Genomic DNA, 24,692 nt, shown 5'->3' with positions numbered 1-24,692 from the left:
TATGTGTGGGGTCTTCATCAGAAGAATAAGACCTCAGAACAAGTTAGGCAATTGAGGTTTATATGGCATTTGAGAAGAGACGGGGCTGGGGTTTGGTATTTCAAAGGGGAGGAAAAAATGTATGGGAAAATGGAAAAGAAAATTTTCGATAAACAAATGTTTGCTATGCCATGCAGACACAGTGGGACCCAGAGAGGATTTTGGTCTCTAGTCGCTGCCTAGTTCCTCCTACCACACCTAGCCTGTATTCTTTGTAGGTATCCCTAGTGATAGTGCTCCTCGTAGACCAGGCCCTTTATTTAAATTCTTCTAGGCAGTTAAAGGAGAGGTAAAAAGAAAGATAACCTGAGGCTTCTGCTTCTTAAAAATAATCAGCCTAAAGTAATCTTCATGCCAAAGAGACAAATTTTCAGGTGGCAGATTTTGCTTGCCTACAGAATCATAGGTCACCTTTAGGTACCTTATAGATAAACTGCTTAAAACTGTTTCAGAGTTTAATTCATTCACTCAAGTTAGTGGCAGACATGGTGGGGAGAAAGTACAAGAGGTAATGTGTCAGAACTGAGGCATGGCATGTGTATGAGAAAGTATTTCTCAGGGAAGTCAGAATGATGTATGAGAATAGCTTTGTGACCTTATGCAAGTAACTTACTCTTTCTGGGTCTCATTTTCTTCATGTTATAAAATAAGGCATTAATTAGATCATTAATAGTCCTTATTTCTTCTAAAATTTGATGTTTCCAAACTACTTTTCCTCTAAAGCTGGAAGTATTTTTGGTTTTGTTGATTATCAAATGACTCTTTAAAGTATACATTTTTGCATGTTAAGTAGAAGGCGAAGTGTGTCTACCACCATTAGAATTTTGGTGAATAGCCTTTTAGAGCTTACTTACTTAACCATTTTAAATCTCATTTGCAGTGTATCTTAAATTTGTTTCTATGCCAATACAGACAGCCCTGCCTTTTTCTTTTTAATAGATGTATAATATTTCAATGTTTCATTGATGAATGTATTATTTATGTGCTCATGAACATGGGCATTTAGATTGTTTGCCCTTTTGTATTGTTAAAAAAAAAAGTAGTGTACATTACCCCCCTAACATTTGTATGATTATTTGCTTAAGATTAATTCCTGGAAGTAGTATTGTCAGGTATTTAACTTTTGATACATATTTCCAGATGACTCTGAAGGTTATATGAATCTATACTCTTCTATCTAGAAATTTAACATTTATTAAATAATGGGTTAATACATAGTCTGTAGGCATATTTCTCTAATTACTCCCCTAAAATGAAGTCGTAAAAAAAAGTACAGGATTCAGTCAAGGTTTACACATTATATTTTGTTGACACATCTCTCTAGTTGGTATTACTTTTTAAAATAGCTTTATTGAGGAAGAATTGACATACAGTTGACATTGTCGTACGTTAAGTATATAGTTTGGTAATTTTTAACAGATGTCTACATCTGTGAAACCGTCACTGTAGTTAAGATAGTGTATGTGTTGTTGACGTCCAGAAGTTTTCCTACTCAGTGTAATCCTTATTTTCTCCCCAGCCCTTCTTTTCCCAAGCACTACCTAATCTGCAGGTTAGTTTGCATTTTCTAGAGTTTTATGTAAGTGCAATTATATATATTAAATATACATATTAAAACTGGCTTTTTAAACTTAGCTCTAGAGATGGAGTATTTTGGAAATTTGAGACAAGCCTGTAGAAACAAGAGAGTGGAAGAAATGCTCCAGTTATACATAGATTCTCTCTCCCCCAAACCACACTTATCCTCCAAGATACAATTCAGATATAATCTCCTAGAAGCCTTTTCTGTCACCTTAGTTCTGAATATCCTCTACTGCTGATTATGTGTTAGCGAGTCCTCCTTATGTTTTGAACCCAGTGTTTCCACGTTCTTGGTCATTTGATGACCTTTAAGAAGAGGCATGGAAGGAAAATAGCTGTTGGCTGAATGAGTAAATTAAATTCAACCAGTATTTAATAAACTGTGGATGACTGCAGGGAGACGTAAATCTTGGCAAATAAATACTTAAATGGAATATTTGTTTACATGTCTGACACTCCAGCTAGACTGTAAGCTCTTTGATGGTGTATATTCTTGTGTCATTTATAGCTGCATCGCTTGTGTTTGGGAAATAATAGTTTTCCCCTCCCATTACTAGTTTTATGAATATATTAATACAATTAAGAGTAATAGGAAATTTATGTGTATACAGGCCCTAATTTTGAATGTGTTCTATTTTATAGTCAATCTGTAAAGTAGTTAGGGTCTTAGAACACACTTTTCCTGTAGGAACAGTTTTAAATGGTAGACAGTGCCTAGTTAACTGCAGGCAGAATGTTAAAAGGTTACTGGAGTCAACAATTTGGTTAATGGTCTTTGGTTAATGGATGACCTTTGAAAAGAGGTGTGGAAATCAGCTGCTGACTGAAAAATTAAATTTAACAAGTGTTTATTGATTTGTGGGTGAAGGATTTGTACAGGGAGGATTTTTAAACCTTCAGGGGAATTCTCAGTCAATAATTGAGAATCAAAGTGTTATAAATGTGAAATGTCATCAAAGCAATGGCACACACTGCTGGGGGAGCCATTGAGGTATGTAGGAAGACGTCCCAGGAGAGGTGGCATTTGATTTGAACCTTGAAGATAGGGATAGATTTTTGACTGCTACAGATAAGAATCTGTGATGACTGGGAAAGGTAACTATTACTCTGTCTGCAACGATATTTCTTTTTATCTGTCACAGCTCAGGAACTTCAGGAAAGAAAAGATACTGGCATCTTCTTTGGCCTGGCATCACCTGTTTTCTGTGTATAGGTGTACAGTCCCAAATTGGATAAAGGGAAATAACAGTCACTTTAAATCAATGTGATACAAGTTTTCATGACAAGTTTCAGTTTTAAATTTTACAGATTTAATGATAAATTAGTTAATATTATTTGAATGCCTAATCTGTGCAAGACACTTTCAGATACATTGGATACAGTGATGAACAGGGCAAAGGTTCTGTCCTAATGCACTTTAGAGTCCAGTGATGTTATTTATAATTGATCAGAATAATAGAGCAACATCTCTGCTATTGACCTGACGCTCATGTGATCCCTTTGGCCTCCAACACTAACCCTTCTTAAAATCCATGGATGGGGAGGAAGATGCCTCACTAGCTCCGTATTTCTGCCTCCTGGGAGATTTTTGTTGTGAGTGTGTGTGGGAAAGGGGACCATCTTTAGCTTTTCCTCCCCAGGGACCTTCCCCTTCTTCTGCTCTTCTCAGCCTCCTCAGAGACTGAACGTGGGGGATGGGGAATGGGGTACTAGGGAGAAAGGGACCTCTGTCCACTGGAATTAGGAGGAGGAAGGACATTTGGAGGCTCCCAGACCCATTCTTCCATTCCTCCAAACTCATCCCCTCCTCCCCACAAAAGCCTACTCTTCTTTTTGCTATGTCTCAGTGAATCCTTGTTGATTTTTGGCAACTTTGGGAATAAATTGCATTTTCATGGGCAAGGACCCCACCATCTACTCTCCAGATATTAACAAAGCAACATTTTGTACATTACCTTTTGAGGGAGTCACTCTTTTCAAAATTCAATTAATGTAATTAAAAGTTGGGTTATTTGATCAAATTTAGTGATTCATAGCATGTCATTGGAGGGATTGTATCAAGTTTTGGTGTTTAGAGAGTCATCTATAGCAAAGGCTTTGGTCTCTGCAGTCAAATTCCTAACCCGGCGGTCATGTGGAGGGAGGGTGCCTTGCTGGGAGTAGTGAGATGGCAAAGTCTACTCTAGTTAGTGAGTAGTGAGAAGTGGGTGTTTTATGCATGGCTCTGTTGCACAAAGGTCTGCGCAAAGGTCTGTAAATATTCCCCCTTCCTGGAGTGGCTGATTTAGAGTTAACTAGAGCTATTTCCTGTTTGGGGTAGTATCACAATATATGTATTATTTATATTTGTGCCTCATACAACAAAACAGAAGCAAGAGGTTGGCATGCAGAGGAGCTGGAAGAAAGGCCATAGATTTAAAGCTGATCTTTGTTTTAAATAGGCTGAATATTCTACACCAATGACTCATTCTTTGTGAAAGAATATGCTGTTTGGCCTTTTCAGGGGAACTACAGTGCATCCTATGATTTAGCATCTCAATGAGGGCTTATTCATTAGTTGAACAAAAGCTTTTTCTAGAAATGGGGATTATATTGTCAGTAATTTTAGAGGGAAAATGTCATTGTCCATTTTCATAGTTAATGTGATGACTGGGAAAAACAGGCTCTTTTTGAAGTTTTGAAAGTATGTGGGAAACATTTTATACTTGATTCCTTTTTTTCTTTTGGGAGAGATTTGTGCTGACAGATTTGAAGCATAAATAAATACTGTTTGTTGTTTTGGAAATATTTTTTTCTTAACCCTAAATATCAATCTTTCAAAAAGAATGTATGATACATAAATTTATGATATATAAAATAAACTACAAATAAACTAAACGCTCTAGCTCCTTTATTCTAGTTCTTGATGTTTCTAATGTTTAAATTATACTGTGCTAAATAAGTAATAGTTTTATTACTTTTCATTCCCCTATACATTTGTAAACAATAAGAGAGTTTTAGTATTTTGACAAAAAGTTGTGAAGGTCATGGAATAGTTGTAATTTTCCCCCTTGATTATTCAGGTCACTTGGCATAGTTTGAGCTTGCATGGTCAGTTTTAGTGCTTGTACTAATGTGGCAATGCAAGGACTGCCTGTAGTTAAATAGTGAAATAGGACTGAGAAGGGACTCCGGAAATGCAGTATCATTGCCAGATGGCATAAAGGAACTGCTTGAGGTTACAGATTATGATTTTTGAGTGAGAATATAGTCACCAGTTTCTCCTCCAGCTGCATTCAGCTGGAGGGGTACAGGTAGAGGGTTGAACTTAAACAGGTTTTGGTTAGAGTTGGGTGGGGATGGCAAGGGACTTTAAGGCAAATGCAGTGGAGTAATTATAATAAAAATTAATTACGGGGTTTAAGCTGAATAAGGAGAAAGAGAATGTCCAGTAGTGAACTGGATGGTAGCATTGGTGGATTGAAGGGGTTTTGTGATGTCTTGTTGGAGTCTAAAAGAGTGCTCTGAAAAGATGAGTGGTGGAAAGAGAGTAAGATGTGGAAGTTGAGATTTATCAGTAATGACAGGTTCAAGAGTGTGAGCATGTGAGTGAGATGTTGAGGGTAGGAGAAGACCAGTGGAGAAAAGGTAGTATGACTGTATTGGAAGGATCATCAACGCTAGTGTCAGAGTAACTAAGAATTACGATGGGGTGGTGTCAGAGAGCATGACAGGGAGTTAGGAGCAAAACATAAGGTAATAGAGGGAAGTAGTGACTTGGAGGTAGCAAATACCTATAGTAGGTTGGAGTAGTTGAGGGTATAGTCTCCTGGCTGTGAAAGCCAGGCCCTAATGAGAATAGTCCTGATGGTCCCCAGGCAAAACATGGTAAACAGCTGTGAGTGTTTAGTGAAGTGAGGGGCAGGGGAATGTCTTCCCAAGAACAGGGAGAACTCTGGGCCCTTGATTCCTGCTGGTGTCCTCCTGATGGAGGCGAGAAATGCTGCAGAATGAATGATTCTCTTGACCCCTGCCAGATGATGGACCAGAAGAGGTGATTTTGTGAAACGTAAGTACTCTGTTGATTCCAACCAAATGCTGCCCATTGTGGGTGGGATAGTGGCAGGGCAATCTTACTATCGAATCCAGGCCACCTTTTTACCCTGGGGAGTGATAGCCTGCTAGATGGTTGTTCTTTTCATTATTATCTGCTGGCTTCCTTTCAGCTACTGCTGATATTAGCCAAATGGCAGTATGGTATTACGTTGGTACTTGCTGGGCTTCTGACTGTGTGGAGGAGTGGTAGGAAAGAAATTCACTCGAATATCAGCTATCTCTACAGTGTCACAAATACATATATGTATGTATATACGTGTATGTTTATGTATATAAATCAACTTTACATATTTTATCAAATAGATGAGGTACCCATTAGACAGTAGTTGTTTGATTACCTTAATCTTAATGTTCAAATGCCCAGCATCGGTGCCAATGTATCAATGACAGAGAGTGCCAATGTGCTTAGTATTATTAATATCTGGAAAGTATATTTTATTGGAATACTATATAATAGGGAATGCTGATTATCTATAAATCAGATATGTATATTCTTCATTGGTTTCCCTTACCATTACGTTAAAGAAAATGATGCTACAGTTAAGATAGTGATTATTTTCTGTTCCTAAATTTTGTAAGATGTTTAGTTAAATGCTCTGTACATGTAGTTGTTCAGTGTTTGGAGGCTATAAAATTGTCTCTTCCAGAAATACTTTGTAGCAGCTCTTTTGTGCCTGTGTAGGAGCAGATTCAAAATGTATTTTATCATATGCCTTGAATGAAGGGTAAACCTAGTTTCTATAATGATTATATTATGATAATTGGTATATCTCACATTTGAATAAATTCAGGCATATCAACTGACTTCACCATATCTTGAAGTATATTAATTGAACTGAATTATATATGAAAACAAAAATGTTGTTTTGACATATGGTGGACTGACAACTAGATTGTTAATGGACCTCACAGCTTTTTGCTCTAAAACTGAAAATCTTGCATTCAGTAAATTCTCTTGAAAAGCTGTTTGAAAAATGATAATAGCACTTATTTCTCTAAGCATGCAAAATATTTAATCTGGGTGTTGCAGAGCCTCCCGGCTTCTATCTTTAGTTAAAAGATGGAATTATTACTATTGTGTGAATATCAGTCTTCAACTTAACTATATGACTGATTTTTTTGGCAAAAGTTGTGTCTTGGAATGAGTGAAAACTAGTTAAAAAGGAAAGTGTTTAGAAAACAACAATGAAAACTAACACTGTTAAACAGTTTCTGAAATGCTGGGCCAGAATTATTTTGGCCTGTCTAGGACAGGAAAAACTTGCCAAATGCCAGTGGAGATCAGATATATAATGAGTTCTATTCTACTTAACAAAAAAAGTTTTTGCTGTGTCTTAAAGGTAGTGCTATCTATAGTACTAAAAGCCCCCAAAAGAAGTGACAAAAGGCACTGAAAGCTCATTTCTCAGTATGTCAGGGTTTAATGTGAGTATCCTAATCAGGCAGCTTTTCTTTACGAAATGAGTCAGGAATCTCGGCTGCTTTACTTTGTGCCCATATTACTCTGCCATTCCCAACTTGCCTCCTACTAGCCATTCAGAAGGGGGAAAGAACATGAGAGGATCCTGGCTAGTACACTTAACTACTGCTCCCATTCCTTCAGCTAGAACTCGGTTATTTGTCACACCTAGCTTGGAAGGGAGGCTGAGAAATTTAGTCTCGCTTTGTACATAATGTACATGATGAGGAACCACAGTTTGGTCAATGACTGCCAAACTGTGCCAAGAGTAAAATGGTTTTTTCAAATAAAATATTTGAACATTTAAAAACTTTTTATTGGTTCAGTGATTGATAGGTGATATAAAGGGTTTTCAGAAGGTTGGGTATTTTGCTAAACACATTATTCCCTAATCCCTCCTGCCCCATACACTTAAAAAAAAAATTGGGGGTGTGTGTGGGGGAGGGTGTAGCTCAGTGGTAGATTGCGAGTCTAGCATGCACGAGATTCAATCCCTGGTACCTCCACCAAAAGTAATAAACAAATAGATAAACCTAAATACCTTCCCTAGATACAAACCAAACCAAACCAAACCAAAACAGATTCTTTAAAAATTTGGTGATGGTGAAATGTGAGGGATGGAGAGACTAGCTATGGTAGATGTTCAGGGAGAGTTCACCTGAAAACCAGATGTAATGATTTAATCAATGGTGCTTCTTTCGAAAGTATCAGTTAAATAGATTTTTATTTGGGAGTGGGGTCATCGATGTACACGCACCAGTGTCTGTGTTCATATCTGTGCCAGAGAGAGCAGTTTGAGTAATGAAGTTATTATGATGGTTTTAAGAAACTTCATGATAATTTTGAGCTATAGTTTTTAAAAAGCTCGTGTGTGTGTGTGTGTGTGTGTGTGTGTGTGTGTGTGTGTGTGTGTTGTGAGATATCTAATTCAGCTCTTTATAAAATTTCATAAAATATTGCAGATATGTTTATTTCATTGAATTTAAAATAACCTAAGGTAAATGGCAAAGTAGATTCTGATTAACTTAAACATTGACTTAATAAACAAATCTAAATCAAGGCACCACAAACTGACCCATAAAGGAAGAATAAGAACAGAACGTACTAATTGAATCATAAGTTAGTTGCTTATCACTTTGGAACAGAAATTGAAATAAGCTTTTGAAAATGTATACAGTAGTCTCTTTCATTTTTCTGTGGTAAAATATTTTGTGTATCAGTACTCTATAAGCATTTTTTAACTTATTTGCTCCTGGGTCAGCAGACCCATTGCTCCTGGTTCACATTGTTATCTTGTAAGAAATAGATAAGTCCGTGATTTAAAAGAAAGTTAGCGGGGAAGGTATAGCTCGGTGGTAGAGTGCATGCCTAGCATGCACAAAGTCCTGGGTTCAATTCCCAGTACCTCTGTTCAAAAAACAAAACAAAACAAATAAACCTAAAATTACCCTTCCCCCCCATTAAAATTTTTTTTTTAAAGGAAAGTTAGTGAATGGATCAGGCCACATTTTTACTTGTTGGAGACTGGACTATCCCAGTATTGGGGTAAAATAACACCAAATGGTGGATGTATAAATAATGTCAAACTATGGACTTGGCTTCATATAACAATTAAAGCAAGTAGCAAAATTCCAAGGGATCTAAAGTCTATTAACTGAATAAGGAACTTAAGTGTGTGTGTACACTTGTCTATGAATGTGTCTGTCCTTTTTTTCTTTGCTTATTGAAATGAGTTTTCTTGGCATGGAGAAACTTCTTCAGCTGGTGGTTCAGACAAGCTAGATTCCATTAAGAATCTGGACAAGGGTCACTGGGACATTTCCATGTTAAAATTATAGTAGCAGAGGAATGCATTGTGATAATACTGCAAATCTACTAAAAGGTGAGATTGAATATCTTGGCATATTACACTGGAAAACTTTCCAGCCTTTGCGGTAGATTCTTATTAGATATATGTTGGATGGGATTGTATTTTCACTTTCCCAAAACCAACCTTTGAAACATTCAAATAATAAATATTAGATTTTTTTCTCATTCAACACTTCAGTTGTGTTAGTTTTCCACTTTGAAATCGTTTGAACTTGTTCCACCAATACTGCAACTGTTTAGTCCTAGTTTTATTTAGAACATTTCAAACTTAAAAAAAGTTAAAAGAATTATGCAATGAACACATATATCCTTCTCCCAGGTTTGCCGTTTAAAAAAAACATTTTGCACTGCACGCCCCACTACCTACCACCCCGCATTGCCATACACTTTTTTTTGGGAAATCATTTGAAAGCAGATTGCAGACATCGAGAAACTTCACTGCTAAATACTTCAGCACTCATCTCCTGAGAATATGTACGTTTCCTAAATAGCTAAAATTGTGTTTCACCCCTAAACCTTAGCATTAATTCAGTAATATTATTTACTATACAGTGTATGATAAAATTTCTCCAGTTATCTTAAAATACTTTTTTTTGCCTTTGTTTATTATGTCGCTTTTAGTGTCTTAATTACTGAGCCCTTTTACACATCCCCCTCCCCAGTTCTTGACTTTTCTGTTTTTTAATAACAGAAAATTGTCATTTTTTTTCACGTGTCTAGGTCAGTGACTAATAGAATGTCCTACATTCTCAGTGTGTCTCGTTGTTTATTCATGATTAGATTCAGTTGCCATATTTTGCCAACAATACTGCGTAGGTAAAGCTGCATTTCTTACTGCATCACAAGAGGCACATAACATTGTTCTATTCTGGTAATGCTTAGTTTTATCACTGGGTAAATGAATAATAATTCCTGTTTCTCTTTGATGTGAAGGTGCCTTTCCCCTTATAATTAATAACTGATCTGTAGGGTGATACCTTCAAAGACTTTAAATATCCTACATATCAGACGTCTTTCCCCCAACAGGTGTGGCAACCATTGATGATCCTTTCCTAAATCAGTTTTTACGTGTAGGGTGGTAAAATGGTAAATTTTTAAGTCTGTCGTTTCTTTCACACTTACTAATTGAGATTTTATAGCTGTTAAGGTCTTGACCTCTGATAAAAATGAATTTAAAGTTTAAATCGGAGCCGTTATATGTAGCTGTTGTATGTATGTTATATGTATATGTGTCGGTTGTCCATAATTCCTACCCTCTACCTGCCAGTTTAGATTTGTATTGTAGTATTTAACTAGTATTTCAGTGAAAAATAGGTCACTAGTGTCCGCTTTAGATTCTAGATTTACTTAAACAGTGTTTCTAACTGTAATTCTGTGTATTATATCTGTATGCTACTTAAGGATGTTTCAGTGCTTCCCCTCTCACCTAAGTCTTGGTATTTTATTTTGACAGTTCTCTTAATTATGATTACTAGATTGAATTATAAAATTTATTCATAAACTAAGGAGAACCTTAATAAGGGGGAAGTATGTGAACTTTGGGAGAGTGGAATAGACTTTTAAATAACTACACTAAATTGGACAGCTCTTTGAAAATAGAACCAATTCAGTTAAGACTAAAGTAATCACTGTTTAATTATAAAAGGAAAACAAATGATAATAAAATAGTTATTGCTTTGTAAAGCATTCACTTGAATTATACATTGAAGAAATCTAAACTCAGTCTGCTTTTACTGTGCAATGGAGCATGTTTCTAGTTTACTTTTCCTTAAGGCCAGTTGGTATTCATTGAAGGAATTCAAGCCAAATATAATATTATATCAGCCCAACGGTAGTTCAGATTAAGATGACTTTGTACATTTGCAGAATAAGAAATTTAATGTGTTTGGAGGGAAGGTTAAAAAATAATGAAGTATTATGGTAGCTCACATAGAAAAAAATGTGACAATGAATATAAATATGTTCATATATGACTGAAAAATTGTGTTCTACACTGGAGTTTGACACAACATTGTAAAATGATTATAAATCAATAAAAATTTTTTTAAAAAATGAAGTAACTTGCAGTATTAAGATGCTCTAAATATCGAGAGTGAGTAAGGTTGGGAAAGTTAAACCTAGAATAAAGAGTGGTTATTGTTCTCTTTTAGAATCACAAATCATTTGTATGACAAAAATCTAGAGGCCAATGATGTTTTATTGAAGGAGAACTTTAGAACCTGCCAGCTTTTAAAATGAGAATGACTAGCACAATACCTTTCCCAGTGGTTCTCAATAGCTTTTGTGGCTTTCATTAATTATGACAGTTAAATTTTCATTTATAAGATAATTGGTAATATCTAAACATGTGACAGTAATGACATTTCTTCTTTGTGTTTTAGGCTATCCCCATAAATATGGTCCCCAGGGGGGCTGTGCAGATCATTCAGTATTTGAAAGGATGAAGAAGTACCAGATGACTGGTGCAGAAGTAACACAGGTAAGGATTTTAATACCAGCTTTTGTTTAAGAGATAAAAATGAGCTTGGGCATATGTTCCTACATTAAAAATGTATGGTCTAGGATATATAAAAGACTTACACTGCTGTGGGGGAAACATTTATATATTTTAATGCTCAGAGACGCCAGGTAACTTTATATTAAAAACTTGATACTGAGATTTCAGTACAGATCTGCATGACTCAAAAACAAATTACATGTCCAAAATATACTCCTACATGTTTTATAATAAAGTTAAAAAAAATCCAGCCTGAACATGTATTTTGTATAAATGTGTTTGTATTCATATGAAAATTAAAGTGACCTACTTCCTCTGGTTTGCCAGGGACTTCTCCACTTTAGCATTGATTTGTGTGTCTCTGAGCAAACCAAGATGGTTCCCCTAAAAAATGACAGTACTTCTGGTATTTTAATTGTAAGTTTTTCTGCCATTGACTATTGATCTTTAATTCTTTTTTTTGACCTCTTTTATTTTCGTCATAGTTGGTAGGTTTATAATTACTAAAAACACAAATTTAAAATGAAAAAATTATTTTTTTTATAATAAAACATTTACCATGTATTTTGGACATCCTTTCTAAAAGTAGTTTCTTGAGTCACAAATGTGATTTGTCTGTTTCTTGATCTGCAAAATGACATAAATTTCAAAAGGATCTTTCAAATATAAGTGAGATTTTATTCCTGCATTTGTTGAACAATTTTCTATTGATATGTTAGAAGATCTTGATAGGTTCTGGGAATATGTGGAAATTAAGATGAAGGCTGCCCTCAAAACATTTATAATTTAATTGGAGACACAGAAAAATTAAAGGTAGTAAGAAATAGAAAAGAATTAAGCAAAGAGTAGTATTCTACACAGAAGAAGACTAGTTAACCTAGCCTTGGAAATATTTGAGGACAATAATCAAAAACTAAAAGAATAAGCAGAAGTTAAGTTGACTATGAAGAGGTAGAAAGATAGGAGGAGCAGTATATACAGAGGTCAGAAAGATAGCAAGACCAGTAAAGAATTCTTAGCTCCAGGGTGGAGTGCAAGGCTAGAGACTGGGAGACTAATTAGAAGTTGTTGCAGTTATTCAGTTGAGAAGTGATAATGGCTCATATAAGGGAGCAATGTGGATATAGAAGATGCAACTACAGATCGCTAGATATAATAGAGTTTACAGTGGCTAGATATAACGTTAATACACAAAAGTAGGTTGCGTTTTTTTATATCAACAGTAGAACACCAGAAATAAAATGTAAAGGAGGCTATCATTAATAATAGTATCAAGAATATCATGTATTGAAGAATAAATGAGCAAAGAATTATAGGACTTAAAAGGAAAATTATAGAACTATGTAAGAAATGTTACAATTGTTTTTATTATGGAGAGATATACTATATTAGTGGAACATACTACCTAATATAAAAATATTACTTTTCCTTATATTGATTTATAGATTCAGTGCAATTCCATGCATATTACAGTGCAGTTGTTCATAGCGCTTGATGGGTCTAAAATATCATAAAGAAAAGTAAAGGCCAAAAAGAAATAAGGCCCATCTGAAGGTGGTCAGTAGGAACGAGGAATCTACCCTAGAAGATACTAAGACTTATTGTAGTAATTGTGGGTGTGATAGTATCGTGAGAATGAACAAATTGACCAAAGGAATAGAACTGAGTCCTCGTGAAACTTTGTTATGTGATAGAGGTGAAATTTCAAATCAGTGAGGAAAAGTAGAGAGATCATTGAATAACTGGAGTCAGAAAAAATGTTTTATCCATTGGGGAAAAGATGGAGTTGGCTCTTCATCTCCCATTATATTTAAAACCAAACAAAATTCTAGATACAGTATTACACATCTAAAACCAATACTTTGAAACTCTTCGTAGGACAAGTGGAGATTTCCCCTTCCAGTTCTGATGGAGTAACTGGTATCCAAGTAGCCATCCTGCAAAACAAAGCAAACAAACAAACAAACAAACAAAAACAACTAGAAAACTAGGGGGAACAAAGAGAGAGGGAGAGAGGGGAACAATTGTTCTCAAATACTGGCCAATAGGCAGTGCAGGAGTGAGATCTGTGAGAGAGGAGAATTAAATATCTCCGCGATTCCCTTGACTTTTTGACTGGTGGCAAACTTTCTGGAATGGCACAATGAAGAGCATCTCAAGAAGAGTAAGAAGTACACTGCACACTTGCAGAATTGAAGAGACAGGTTAAAGTTCAGGAAGGCGGAGGTATCTGGATTTATGGACAGAGTATCTGAGAGGAGAGAGCTATACTGAAAAAAAGCTCCAGATACCTGCATGGGGGTCACCTTGAGTCTTAGCCGGATTCTAAGCTGTGCTTGCATAGGGTGATATTCTGTGAGAAGACTATTGGAGAACAAAAAACTGCTGAGGAATCTGTGAACTGAAGAAGTATCAGAAATTATACCTGGTAGAGATTTCAAGCCATACTAGGAGCAGGCTAACCTCATGCTAAACTAAAGGCTACTCCAGACCTGCCCTAACTAAGTGGAAAAACCAAGCTCCAGAAAAATCAAGGTGATTTTCATGTAAATTAACTGCCTGTCAGAACATAGCTCAATAATACTTGTTAAAGGAGGACACTGAATGCAGATACTCAGCAATGTAACATTTACACTGTTTAGCATTCAAAAATCATTGCTAGATGACAAGAAGTTCAAGAAGTTGAAAAATGTGATCCACAGGCAGCACAAAAAGCTACCCAGATAGAAACAGACTAGACATGATAGCATTAGCACACAAGGAAGTTAAAACAACCATTATTATGTCCAAAGAATTACAAAAAGCTATGAAAACAAAGAAGAACAGAAATTATGATAAAAGAACCAAATATAATCCCCCAGTGGTGATTTATATAGTAATTAATTGACAAACAGATTCTAAATGTTACACAGAAATGTAAAGGACCTAGAATAGCCAAAACAGTTTTCCAAAAGGAGCAAAGCGAGAGGATTTATACCAGTTGGTTTTAAGACTTACTATAAAGCCATGGTAATCAAGATGGTGTCCCCTAAATTCAGGATAGACATATAGATTGTGGAACGGAATAGAGAGTGTGGTCAGCTGATTTTCGTAGAAGTCCCAAGGTAATTTAGAGGAGGAAAGAAGGGGTGAGAAGGGATAAATTGGGAGTTCGAAATTTGCCCCTCTCGGGGAGTGATGGAATTGTTAGCTATCTTGATTGTGGTGGTGGTTTCATTGGACTATACATCTATCAGAATTTATCAAGTTGTACATCTGAAATATATGTAGTTTAAGGAATCATACCACAATAAAGGTGTTAAAATATAAAGGAGGAAAGAGTGGTCTCACAAACAGTACTGCAACAATCGGGTATCAATATTTCTAAAAAATGAACCTGGGGAGGAGGGTGTAAGCTCAGCAAAGAGCGCGTGCCTAGCATGCACAAGGTCCAGGGTTCAATCCCCAGTACCTCCATCAAAAATAAATAAATAAAACTAAATTACCTCCCCCTCCAAAAAATAAAAAATTAAAATTAAAGAAAATGAACCTGAACCGACAGTGTTTTACCTTATACAAAATTAACTCAAAATGGTTAGTAAATCTACATGCTTAAAGCTGAAGCTACTTGATAAAAGCATAGGGGATATTTTTGTGACTTTGGAATAGGCAACAATTTCTTACAGCACAAAAATACTTAACCTGTCAAAAAAATTTTATAAACTCGACTTTGTCAAAATTAAAAACTTCTTAAAAGACACAGTTAAGAAAATGTAAAAAAAAAAAAAAGCCACAAACTGTGAGAATGTCAACAACACACACATCTGACAAAAGGCTTCTCTAGAATATGCAAAGAACTCATATGACTCTAAATTTTTTTTAAAAATGCACAATCCCTAATTAAAAAATGGGCAAAAGGATTTGAAAAGACATTTGACAAAAGATGTTAAAAAAATATTTTGTATTTTGAGATAGAGAAACACTTTGAGTAAGGCATGAAATCTTTGACTATTAAAAAATTAATTTTTCACTGTATGAAAATTAAGAGTAAAAGATACCTTAAAGTGAAGACACTTACAGGTTTTAGACAGTATTCACAGTACATAAAATTGACAATTTTTCAAGAAATAAATAGTCCTCTATTCAGAACAACTAATAAAAATCAACCTTACCTCAGAATATAAATATTAAAAAAATATATGTCTATGTTTATATTTGTGTCTGCATTTGTGTATTTGTTTGGAGGCATTAGACAGAAAAGATGGCTGTGAAGAAATACTAGGCCAAATCTTAGGGAAAAAAGAGGACACTGACATTTGGGGCTACCTTTTCTCTAGTTGTATCTTCTAGTTCCTAAGGAGGTAGCTAAGAGATTGAAAAACTGAATAGATGTCTCCAGATTATTGAGGCTAAAGATTAAAATACTATATAGGGCCTTCTAAGTAGGGCTTTAGGTTGGGATCTTGAATGAAGTGTTGCTCCCTAGAAGTAGGGGTAAATCAGAAGCGGTTCTTCCTCCCCTTTACCAAGATTAAAGTTTCACATCACATCTTCTTAATCTCTGATTGGATTAAGATAATCCAGGATTACTAGTGCATCAAACCTCATTGCTTGCCAGAAGTAAAAATAAATCTTCTCAAGAAAGATATCATAATCTGAAGCCTCAAATTATATCTATGGTTTTCTGTATACATTATCTGGCACTGAGTTCCAAATTATCAGGATATGAACAAATAAGACAGTATGATGGAAGAATGAGAGGGAAAAAATTATTTACTAAAATCAGCCATTCAAGAATAAATGACACAGTATACACCCTCAAAGAGCTTACGGTCTAGCTAGAGTGTCAGACATGTGAACAACCTAAAAGTATTTGAATAATGAAATGATTAGATACAGATACAGACTTTATGATGTGTTCAAGTAGATAAAGATGAAATAAGAAATTTCAGCAGAAAATTGAAAATGAACATAAGAACCTAATGGAAATTCTAGAATTGAAGAATAAAACAACAGGAATTAAGAATTTGATGGATTTAGATCTGGATGATATGTCATAAGAAAATAGAGTAAATGGCTTAGAAAGAAAAGGATAGAAAATACAGAAAAGAGCTTAAGAGATAGAGGTGATATGTTAAGGAGGTCTAAAATACGTGTAATTGATATCTCAGAAGGAAGAAAATGAGAGTGAAATAGGGACAGATAGTGGCTGAGAATTTTCCAGATACGACAGATGATAGCAAACAACATATTCATTAAGCCCTGTAATTATCACAGGAAAAATCTTTTACAAAGAAATTAATACTTTAGCACAATATTAGAAAAGTATAAACACCAAGAGATAGACTCTTAAAAGCAACCAATAAAAAAGTCCAGTCATCTTCATAGAAGCAACAGTAAAAATGACAGCTCATTTCTCATTGGAAACAGTTGAAACCGGAAGACAATGGAATGTGCTGAAACAGTAACTGCCATCCTAGGATGATGTACTGAGTGAAAATAGATAAAAGTAAAATGAAGACAGTAACTAAGAGAACAGTCAAACATGGAGTTCAAGGGAGAAGGAAATTATAAAATGTGAGTGTAAATTTGGAATTGTGGCTTAAAATTTAATTTAATTTGAATTCTCTATTACTGTGTCATCAGATTTCACTTAAAATGGTCCTTATAGATGTCAGCAGATGTTTAAGTGCTTGGGTTCAATAGCAGAATTAATTCTTTAAACAAATACTTATTGAGTGTCTACTGTTTGCCTGCCAAATATGTTAGCTGATAGCAGTATAGAGAGAAGCAAACACAGAGATAGTTTCTTCTTTCTAAAACTCGTATTCTAGAGGTTAAAGTAATGGTGGTGGGCTGGAGACAGAAAATAAACCGATAACCACATGATAAGCTGTGAAGTTGTACTATGTAAGGGACATGGGTGCATGGGTCTGTGAGGTGGTAAAATGGATGAATTGACCTTTGCTGAGTATGAAGAAAGAAATTAACTAGATCAGGAGAGGCAGCATCACCATGTGCAAAAGACTGTGGCAGGAGAGAGACTGTGTTTTGGAGGATTGGAAAGGAGGCCTGTGTAGCTGTGGCACAGAGAGTTAGAGCTGGGTAAGTCAGTGGGGTCTCTCTGTGAAGTAGCATGGAATGGAACAAAGCTGGACAGGCAAGTAGAGTCTGCGGTGCTGATTGGGTGCATTTAAAAGGTTTAGGGCTTTTTCCTTAGAGCAGCAGGAAGTGTTTGAAATGCGTTATGCAGATGGATAATATTTTGGATTTTGGCATTTTGAGAAGATTGTGGTATGAAGATTAGGTTGAAGGCCACTAGTGGATATAGATAGATAGACTCCATCCCTCTTATTGCAGTACTCTAGGTAATAAGTGATGGTGGCTTGGGCTAATGCAGTAGAGCCGGAGGTGATGGGCAGATGCCCTAAGTATTTAGGAGCTAAATTTGACAGGGCTGGGTGAAATTAGAGGTGGTGTTAGGTATTAGAGGTGAGGCAGCGTAAGATAGGTAAACTACCGTAAGACTTGCTTTATATTTACATGATTACACATTAAAAGATATTTTTTAAATCAACTAAAGTCCATAGTTTATTCAGGTTATTAAAGGGTATGTTTTGAAAGTGTTTCAGAGTGAAAGAATTGCTTGAATAAATAAATCATCTACACAGTAGAATGTTACCAGACTGAAAGTGATATTTATGAAGAAATTTTAACAGCATGAAGAAGTACCTATGGTCTCACATAATAAAGCAGAAAATGAAATTGCTTATAATGTGTCATCTTAACTATATAAAATTATAATAAGTGAAGCATGCTAATGATCAGAAATGACTTTCTTTGACATATAGACACCTCATGAAGATCATACTGTTAATGGCCCAGAACTCCTGAGGAAAAAACGTACGACTTCAGCTGAAAAAAATACTTGTCAGCTTTATATTCAGACTGATCATCTATTCTTTAAATATTACGGAACACGAGAAGCTGTGATTGCCCAGGTATTTATAATTTTGCTACTGTTTTGTTTCACATACTGTCATATTATTTCTTTATAGCTATATTTTCCTCTAAAAATTAAAGTTACTGTATATCACATTTTGGAAAAATAAGGAGATGTATTTCCAATTGTGATATGATAAAATATGTAACATAAGAACACAGATTACTGAAAGACTAGTTAGGATATTTTAGTGTCATTCAAGAGAGAAATGTAAGAAAATGATCTCATGGAGATGATGATATTGGAGCTTAGCTTTGAAAAGAGGGTCATATTTTCATTTGTGGTCTTAAAGGAGGGAAAGTTAGAGGAATCCTTCCAATAAGAATATTTAATTTCTGTTCTGTATTTTCATTGTGTTTAGCACTTTCTGAGTTACATTATTATCTGCACTTATGTCTTTTCAACCCTTATTAAAATATAAATTTTCTTGAGATACTCTTCAAAGTAGCCTTTGTTGATGGTATCCATTGAGGGTTTGATGAATGCGTTTTGAGTCCAAGGATTTGAGACTGGGAGGATGGAGGCACCAGTAGTATAAGTGGTGAACTAATTTTGACAGTAGTGATGAACTTATTTTTAGACATGTTCAGAAGCCCATGTGCATGGGAGAGGTTAGCCTTGAGCTTTCTGCATGTAATTTAAGGATATGAAAGAGATAGTTAAGGAGAGAGAATGAAAGGGAGAGAATGAAATCAGAAGGAAAAGAACTGGGAGATACAGTCCTTCTGTTGAGTAGGATGAGGAGGAGAAGCTATGAGGTAAAATATAATAGTTGAAAAGGTAGGAGGTTAAATAAGATCAGCCAAGGAACAAGCAAAGTTTCAAGACAAAATGCATAGCTAATAGTGTCGTATCACAGAGATATCAAAGAAAATGACCACAGTGTATTAACTAGATGGTAGGGATCCTTTCACAGTGTATATGTATATTGAATCATCATGGTGTACATTTTAAATATCTTACATTTTGTTTGTCATTTATGCCTCAACAATGCCAAAAAAGAGAATGATTATAAAAGTTAGTTGATTTTCAGTTATTAGAAGATTACTGATGGGCTTTAAGCACACTCTCAATAAAGTTGTGATGGTGGAAACATTGCAGACCATAAGGAATGTGCTGGCAGGAGCAGTTAGGGTTTTAAGAGATGTGAAAAACTGAAAAGAAAAAAAAAAAATGGTGGCTTAGAAATAATATGAAATGTTTGAGTGAAAGGGGAATTCTTGAGAAGTTGGTAAAAAGAAGAAAATGACCCAGTAGAGAAGCAGTATAAGATGTAAGAAAAATAAAAATTGATGGGAAACAACATTCCTTAAGGTCCAGCAAGGGTTAGGATCAGGAATATGGAAAAATTACACTTTAAGGAAGAGTTACCATTTGAGGAAGACAGCAATGGATTAAAAATAGAAAAATTTGAAAGTTAAGAGAGGGAAGTCAAGATAAACTTTCAGTAAAGTAAGACATAAGATCATCTGTGGAGAAATGTTTGAACGGCCCCCGTTGGGGTTTAGTAGACACAGTGAGAATTGGATAAGGATTGGTAGGCAAAGCTGAGGTTAGATGGAGTGAATTTATGATGGACCCTATCTGCACTGTTATGGTGTTCTTTATCAATGTTTGCCAACCTGGCTACTTTTGAAATTATTATTGTTAATGATTCTATTTGAATATCTTATGTTTATACAATTTCTTTGAAAATAGTTTTGAAAGTATATATACATATTTTCACGTAAGTGGTAGCAAGAGTGCTTTTTGTAACTGAAGATAGGAAGGTTGCTATAGAATGGTTTAGAAACCAGAGAGTTTAGCTGGGAGTCAGCTAGGTAAACAGGGGTTCTTTTTGTGTTCTGTCACCCTGTTTATCTCTTTGTACAATTTAGCAAAATCTGAATGTATGTTATTTATATTTGTATTACTTTTTTCTCTTCTTCCCCCTCTAGAATAAATCTCTAAATTTATAGGGATCTTCTCAATTTTGTTCACCACTATGCCCCCAGCACCTAAAACAGTGCCTAGTATACAGTAAGTGGTGAACAAAACTTAGAGAATGTGCACTAGTGCAGTAATGGAAAGACTAAATTCAGAATGACCGAGTGTCCTGATACTGTCAGGGAAGTATTCCCAGAAGATATTTGAGCTGAGTCTAAGGGATGAATACCATAGGCATAAGGAGCAGCATGTGAAAGGCATGGAGGTATGACGTTTTGGGATGGATCGAGGAAACAAAGTTTTATATAGCTGAGGCAAGAGTACATGTTTGTTTTGACCAGAGAAAAGTGGAGAAGTCACAGAATTTCCCTCTCAGCTGCAGTTCATTGATATTTTTCAGCCTTTCGTACAGTATATGATATAGACACTTTAAAATTTGAATTTGGTGGAATATGAATAATTCTTGATTTGGGAAATGGAAATTCACATCTTTTTTACATTTCAACATTGCCTCTAAAAAATTCTTCTTTTTTTTTTTTTCTAAATCAATAGATATCCAGTCATGTTAAAGCGATTGATACAATTTACCAGACCACAGACTTCTCCGGAATCCGTAACATCAGTTTCATGGTGAAACGTATAAGAGTAAGGAATTTCAATAGATAAGAATATTGAAAAAGAGAAACAATAACGACAATGTTTACAAAAAGAAAAATGCTTGCTTTTTACTTCATCTTTGTGCATTAAATAGTTCAAATTAAATTGTATTTACTCATACAGTAGATCTTTACTCTTTGATTTTACACACACACACACAGGGGACACTTGGGTTTATGATTTAAGAATGAAGTCTATAGGGCTTTACTCTGGACTGCAAAAGAAGTATGATAGAAAGTACTGTTTTCTATCTATCTGATTAACATACCAGTTAGAAAGCCTTCTCAATAACGACAGATAGAGTACTTGACATTTTTTCCCTTGGTGTTATTCCCCAGTTTCTTCAGATTTGGCTTGCAGTGTATTTCAGAGTGTGTCTCATTTGATGTTCCAGTGGAGGGAAGGATAGATACAGTCGTTAAATAAAATTGGAAGCTGGAAAAACATTTAATACTATTTCTTCTTCTTGAAATTTAATAGTACACACTGATGTATTCCAAATTTTGAGAAATCCTTTGAGAAAGAAACTCATACTTTTCTAAACTAATTTAATCTTTTTTTTGTATTAACGTCAACTGAGACTTCAAAGAACTGCAGAACACACTTTGAGAAATGCTGGTCCAGAGTCACTGATTTTTAGTTTTAATGTTATTAATTTTTAATAAGTAAATACTTAACTTAACAAAATTGAGCTGTTTCAAAAATTTTCTAAATATGTAGTCTTTCAACGCACTTTAAATGTTTTTAAGAAATTATGAATTAGATAACCTGAGTTTTAAAAATCATCATTTTGCAAAAGTACTTGCCACAGGGTTTCTTTGTATTTATGCTTCTTACATGGTTGGCTAGGTTATAACTTTAGTACATTCATGCAGTATGTTTAATAAAATAGCTGAAAGTGGTCCTTACTTCTAAAAGTGGCATGATTAAATATTACATTGGATTGTTTTAAGGTGAAAGACAGTTTGTAGGTATACAATATAAGAACTATTTGTGATCAATTGCTTTCATGTATTTTGAGAGCAATATAAACTTTTAAATGAGCAAGCGACCATGATAAGTGGTGTAAGTACTGCTGTTTAGTAGACAGAGTAATAAAATGCAGAGTACGAAAAGTAGAGAACATCTGAAAAAATTTTAGTGAAGCACGTTTTTTTTGAGTAAAATAATGTGCTTTATGAAGAAATGCATGTATATAAAAGGGTAATGTGGCATTTGGTTGTTTTCAAGCCTTTAACTAAGATTAAAATTTTATATCTCATCAGTTGAAGTTTGTGACTCATTAAATAATTTGAAATTTATATTATATAAGCAAATATTTAAGTATTGGTCATCTCATTTTTAATATAGATAACTAAAATTTCGATGCAATTTTTATTTGTAGCCAATATTACAGAAGCATCAGAGAGTCTTATTTATATGTTTAGTGGGAAAAAGCCATATGTCACATGTCTGTAAGCGTGGGCTACTTGAAATATATAGTGTTCTTGTTTCTGGATTCTTTCTGTGTTAGATGAGCATAACTGATTGCTGTGGGCTAATTGTTAATGAATGAACCAGATGTTCTCAAATCTGTTCTTAGACAGTTGCCCTCAGTGGTGTTTCTGTCATCCTGTGTCTAATTTAAGCTCCTTGGTTTTACTGAGGGATGTGGATCCTAAAAAGACCGATAGCTTCATTTTTATGAACTGTAATAGCCTCCCCTTAATACTCATATTTTCAGTAGACTGAGATTTGCCTTCTAAACAATGTTTACTTTCAATATATTCCTTTTTATTCTTTATCCACAGTCCTGTATATAATTCTTTGACTTACTTAGGGAAAGCCAAATTGTTCTAGGACTTCAGGGCATATGGCAGGGCTTTCTGAAAGGAAGCAGAGACTAATAAATGAAAGCTATTGTTTAGTAGAAGTTTGGTATCAGAACTGATTATTCTTCAGATTGTGAAGGAGAAGCCTGCAGCAGGAGTATAGTAGCTAAGTGTCAGAGGAAACATTCTGGAGGAACTCAGCTTGAAATAGTAAGAGAAACAAATTAGCAAAGAAAAAAAATTCTTATCCATGTTCAGGGAAAAACATTGAACTTGAAGTTAGTTTGGCTTGCTTGACTGAGGACTTTCCAGGCAAGGAGAACCAAGAATATGATTTGTCTGCTGAATTGACAGTCTTAGGTTCGGTATCTATTTTATGTTCTAATAATTAGCTGAAATAGAGGGTTTTATGTCTTTTTACTTGTCACCATATGTAGAAGATGAGCATTAAAAGAGACTGATCAGATGATTACATTTGGGAAAGTATACTTCCTTATCAGAAATTTTGAAAGCAGAACTTGTTTTTCCATCCTAATTAGTCAGTGTTCAGGAATCTGGTGAATACTTGCTCAGAAATTGAATGTATTCAATTTTATTTTTTCATTGTTTTTCTTTTCCCTGTTTTTTTTTATTTATTTTTCTTTTACTGAACGGATTCAATTTTAATTTCCTGACCCTGCCTTTCTTTTTCCCTTCTTTCTTTTTGGCTTCTGTGATTAGCTCAGGGATGGAGGCAGTGGGAATCACTGTAGAAGCCGTAATTCAGGCCTGATTCCCTTGGTACCCAAGCATATTGTGCAGGCAGATGCTACTTACACTAAGACTCTGCTAACATTAATTGCTTGTTAAAAACCATTGTTTTGGGTTTTAGATCAACACAACTGCTGATGAAAAGGACCCTACAAATCCCTTCCGTTTTCCAAATATTGGTGTGGAGAAGTTTCTGGAACTGAATTCTGAGCAGAATCATGATGACTACTGTTTGGCCTATGTCTTCACAGACCGAGATTTTGATGATGGTGTCCTTGGTCTGGCTTGGGTTGGAGCACCTTCAGGTAGTTTATTTAACTATGTTTTTTGTCTTACTACTTGAAACGAAAAGCAATTCTCAGGGCTGATTGAATTTTATAAAGTATAGGAGAAAGTGACGCTTATATAATATCTTAATTTAACCAGTTTGAGGTAGGCACGATTCATAAGCATATTGTAAATGGAAAAATAGATTAAGCAGCTTTTTGTTTGGGAATGAGTAAATGAGTACTAACAGGGAGATATCCTGACATTTGGTGTGTTCAGAGGCTGAAATAAAAAATTTTATGGGAAAAAGTGGTACTTATTTCTGAAACCAAAAAGCAAAGTATCAATTCTTTTCACAAAAGTTAGTATCATTAATTCATTAGTTAATTAATTATTTTGAGGGTTGGGGGGATGGGGAGAGGTTCTTAGAGTCAAAAGGGGAAACTTGCTTCTATTCTACAGTGAGATGGAGAGAGACCCTGATCAGGAACAGCAGGTAGAAAGAAAAGCAAAGACTGCCTTTATTATTTTATTTCTAGCCTTTATTTTAACAAAAAAGAAGTATTGCCTGGAAGGAGATATGAACAGGAGGTCCCAGTAACCCTATCTCCATTTGCCTTACCGCATGGGCCCACACTCTGCTGGGGGCTCTGCCTTACCCATGAGCTACTGCCATTGAGAAAGCTGGAACAGGATAGTTCCCTTCCCATTGCAGTGAGGTGGGGGTCTGTGATTTATATTATAATAAATTCAGTAGCC

The 24,692-nt window shown here is 35.1% G+C and overlaps 1 protein-coding gene across 2 annotated transcripts in view; it reads left to right on the top strand.

Moving 5' to 3' along the window:
• Positions 1 to 24,692, top strand: part of ADAM10 (ADAM metallopeptidase domain 10) — a 108,219-nt gene that overhangs the window by 52,773 nt on the left and 30,754 nt on the right. For both annotated transcript variants that reach the window (XM_074366202.1, XM_074366203.1), the window contains exons 5-8: positions 11,425 to 11,522; positions 18,371 to 18,520; positions 21,001 to 21,093; positions 23,788 to 23,971. In XM_074366202.1, coding sequence (XP_074222303.1) covers positions 11,425 to 11,522; positions 18,371 to 18,520; positions 21,001 to 21,093; positions 23,788 to 23,971 — 525 coding nt within the window. The remainder of the gene's footprint in view (positions 1 to 11,424; positions 11,523 to 18,370; positions 18,521 to 21,000; positions 21,094 to 23,787; positions 23,972 to 24,692) is intronic.

The sequence above is a fragment of the Camelus bactrianus genome, chromosome 6 (assembly GCF_048773025.1).
Source record: "Camelus bactrianus isolate YW-2024 breed Bactrian camel chromosome 6, ASM4877302v1, whole genome shotgun sequence".
In the NCBI taxonomy this organism is placed as follows: Eukaryota; Metazoa; Chordata; class Mammalia; order Artiodactyla; family Camelidae; genus Camelus; species Camelus bactrianus.
Note: the sequence above shows the minus strand (reverse complement) of the source record. Positions and strands in the feature narration are given on the sequence as shown.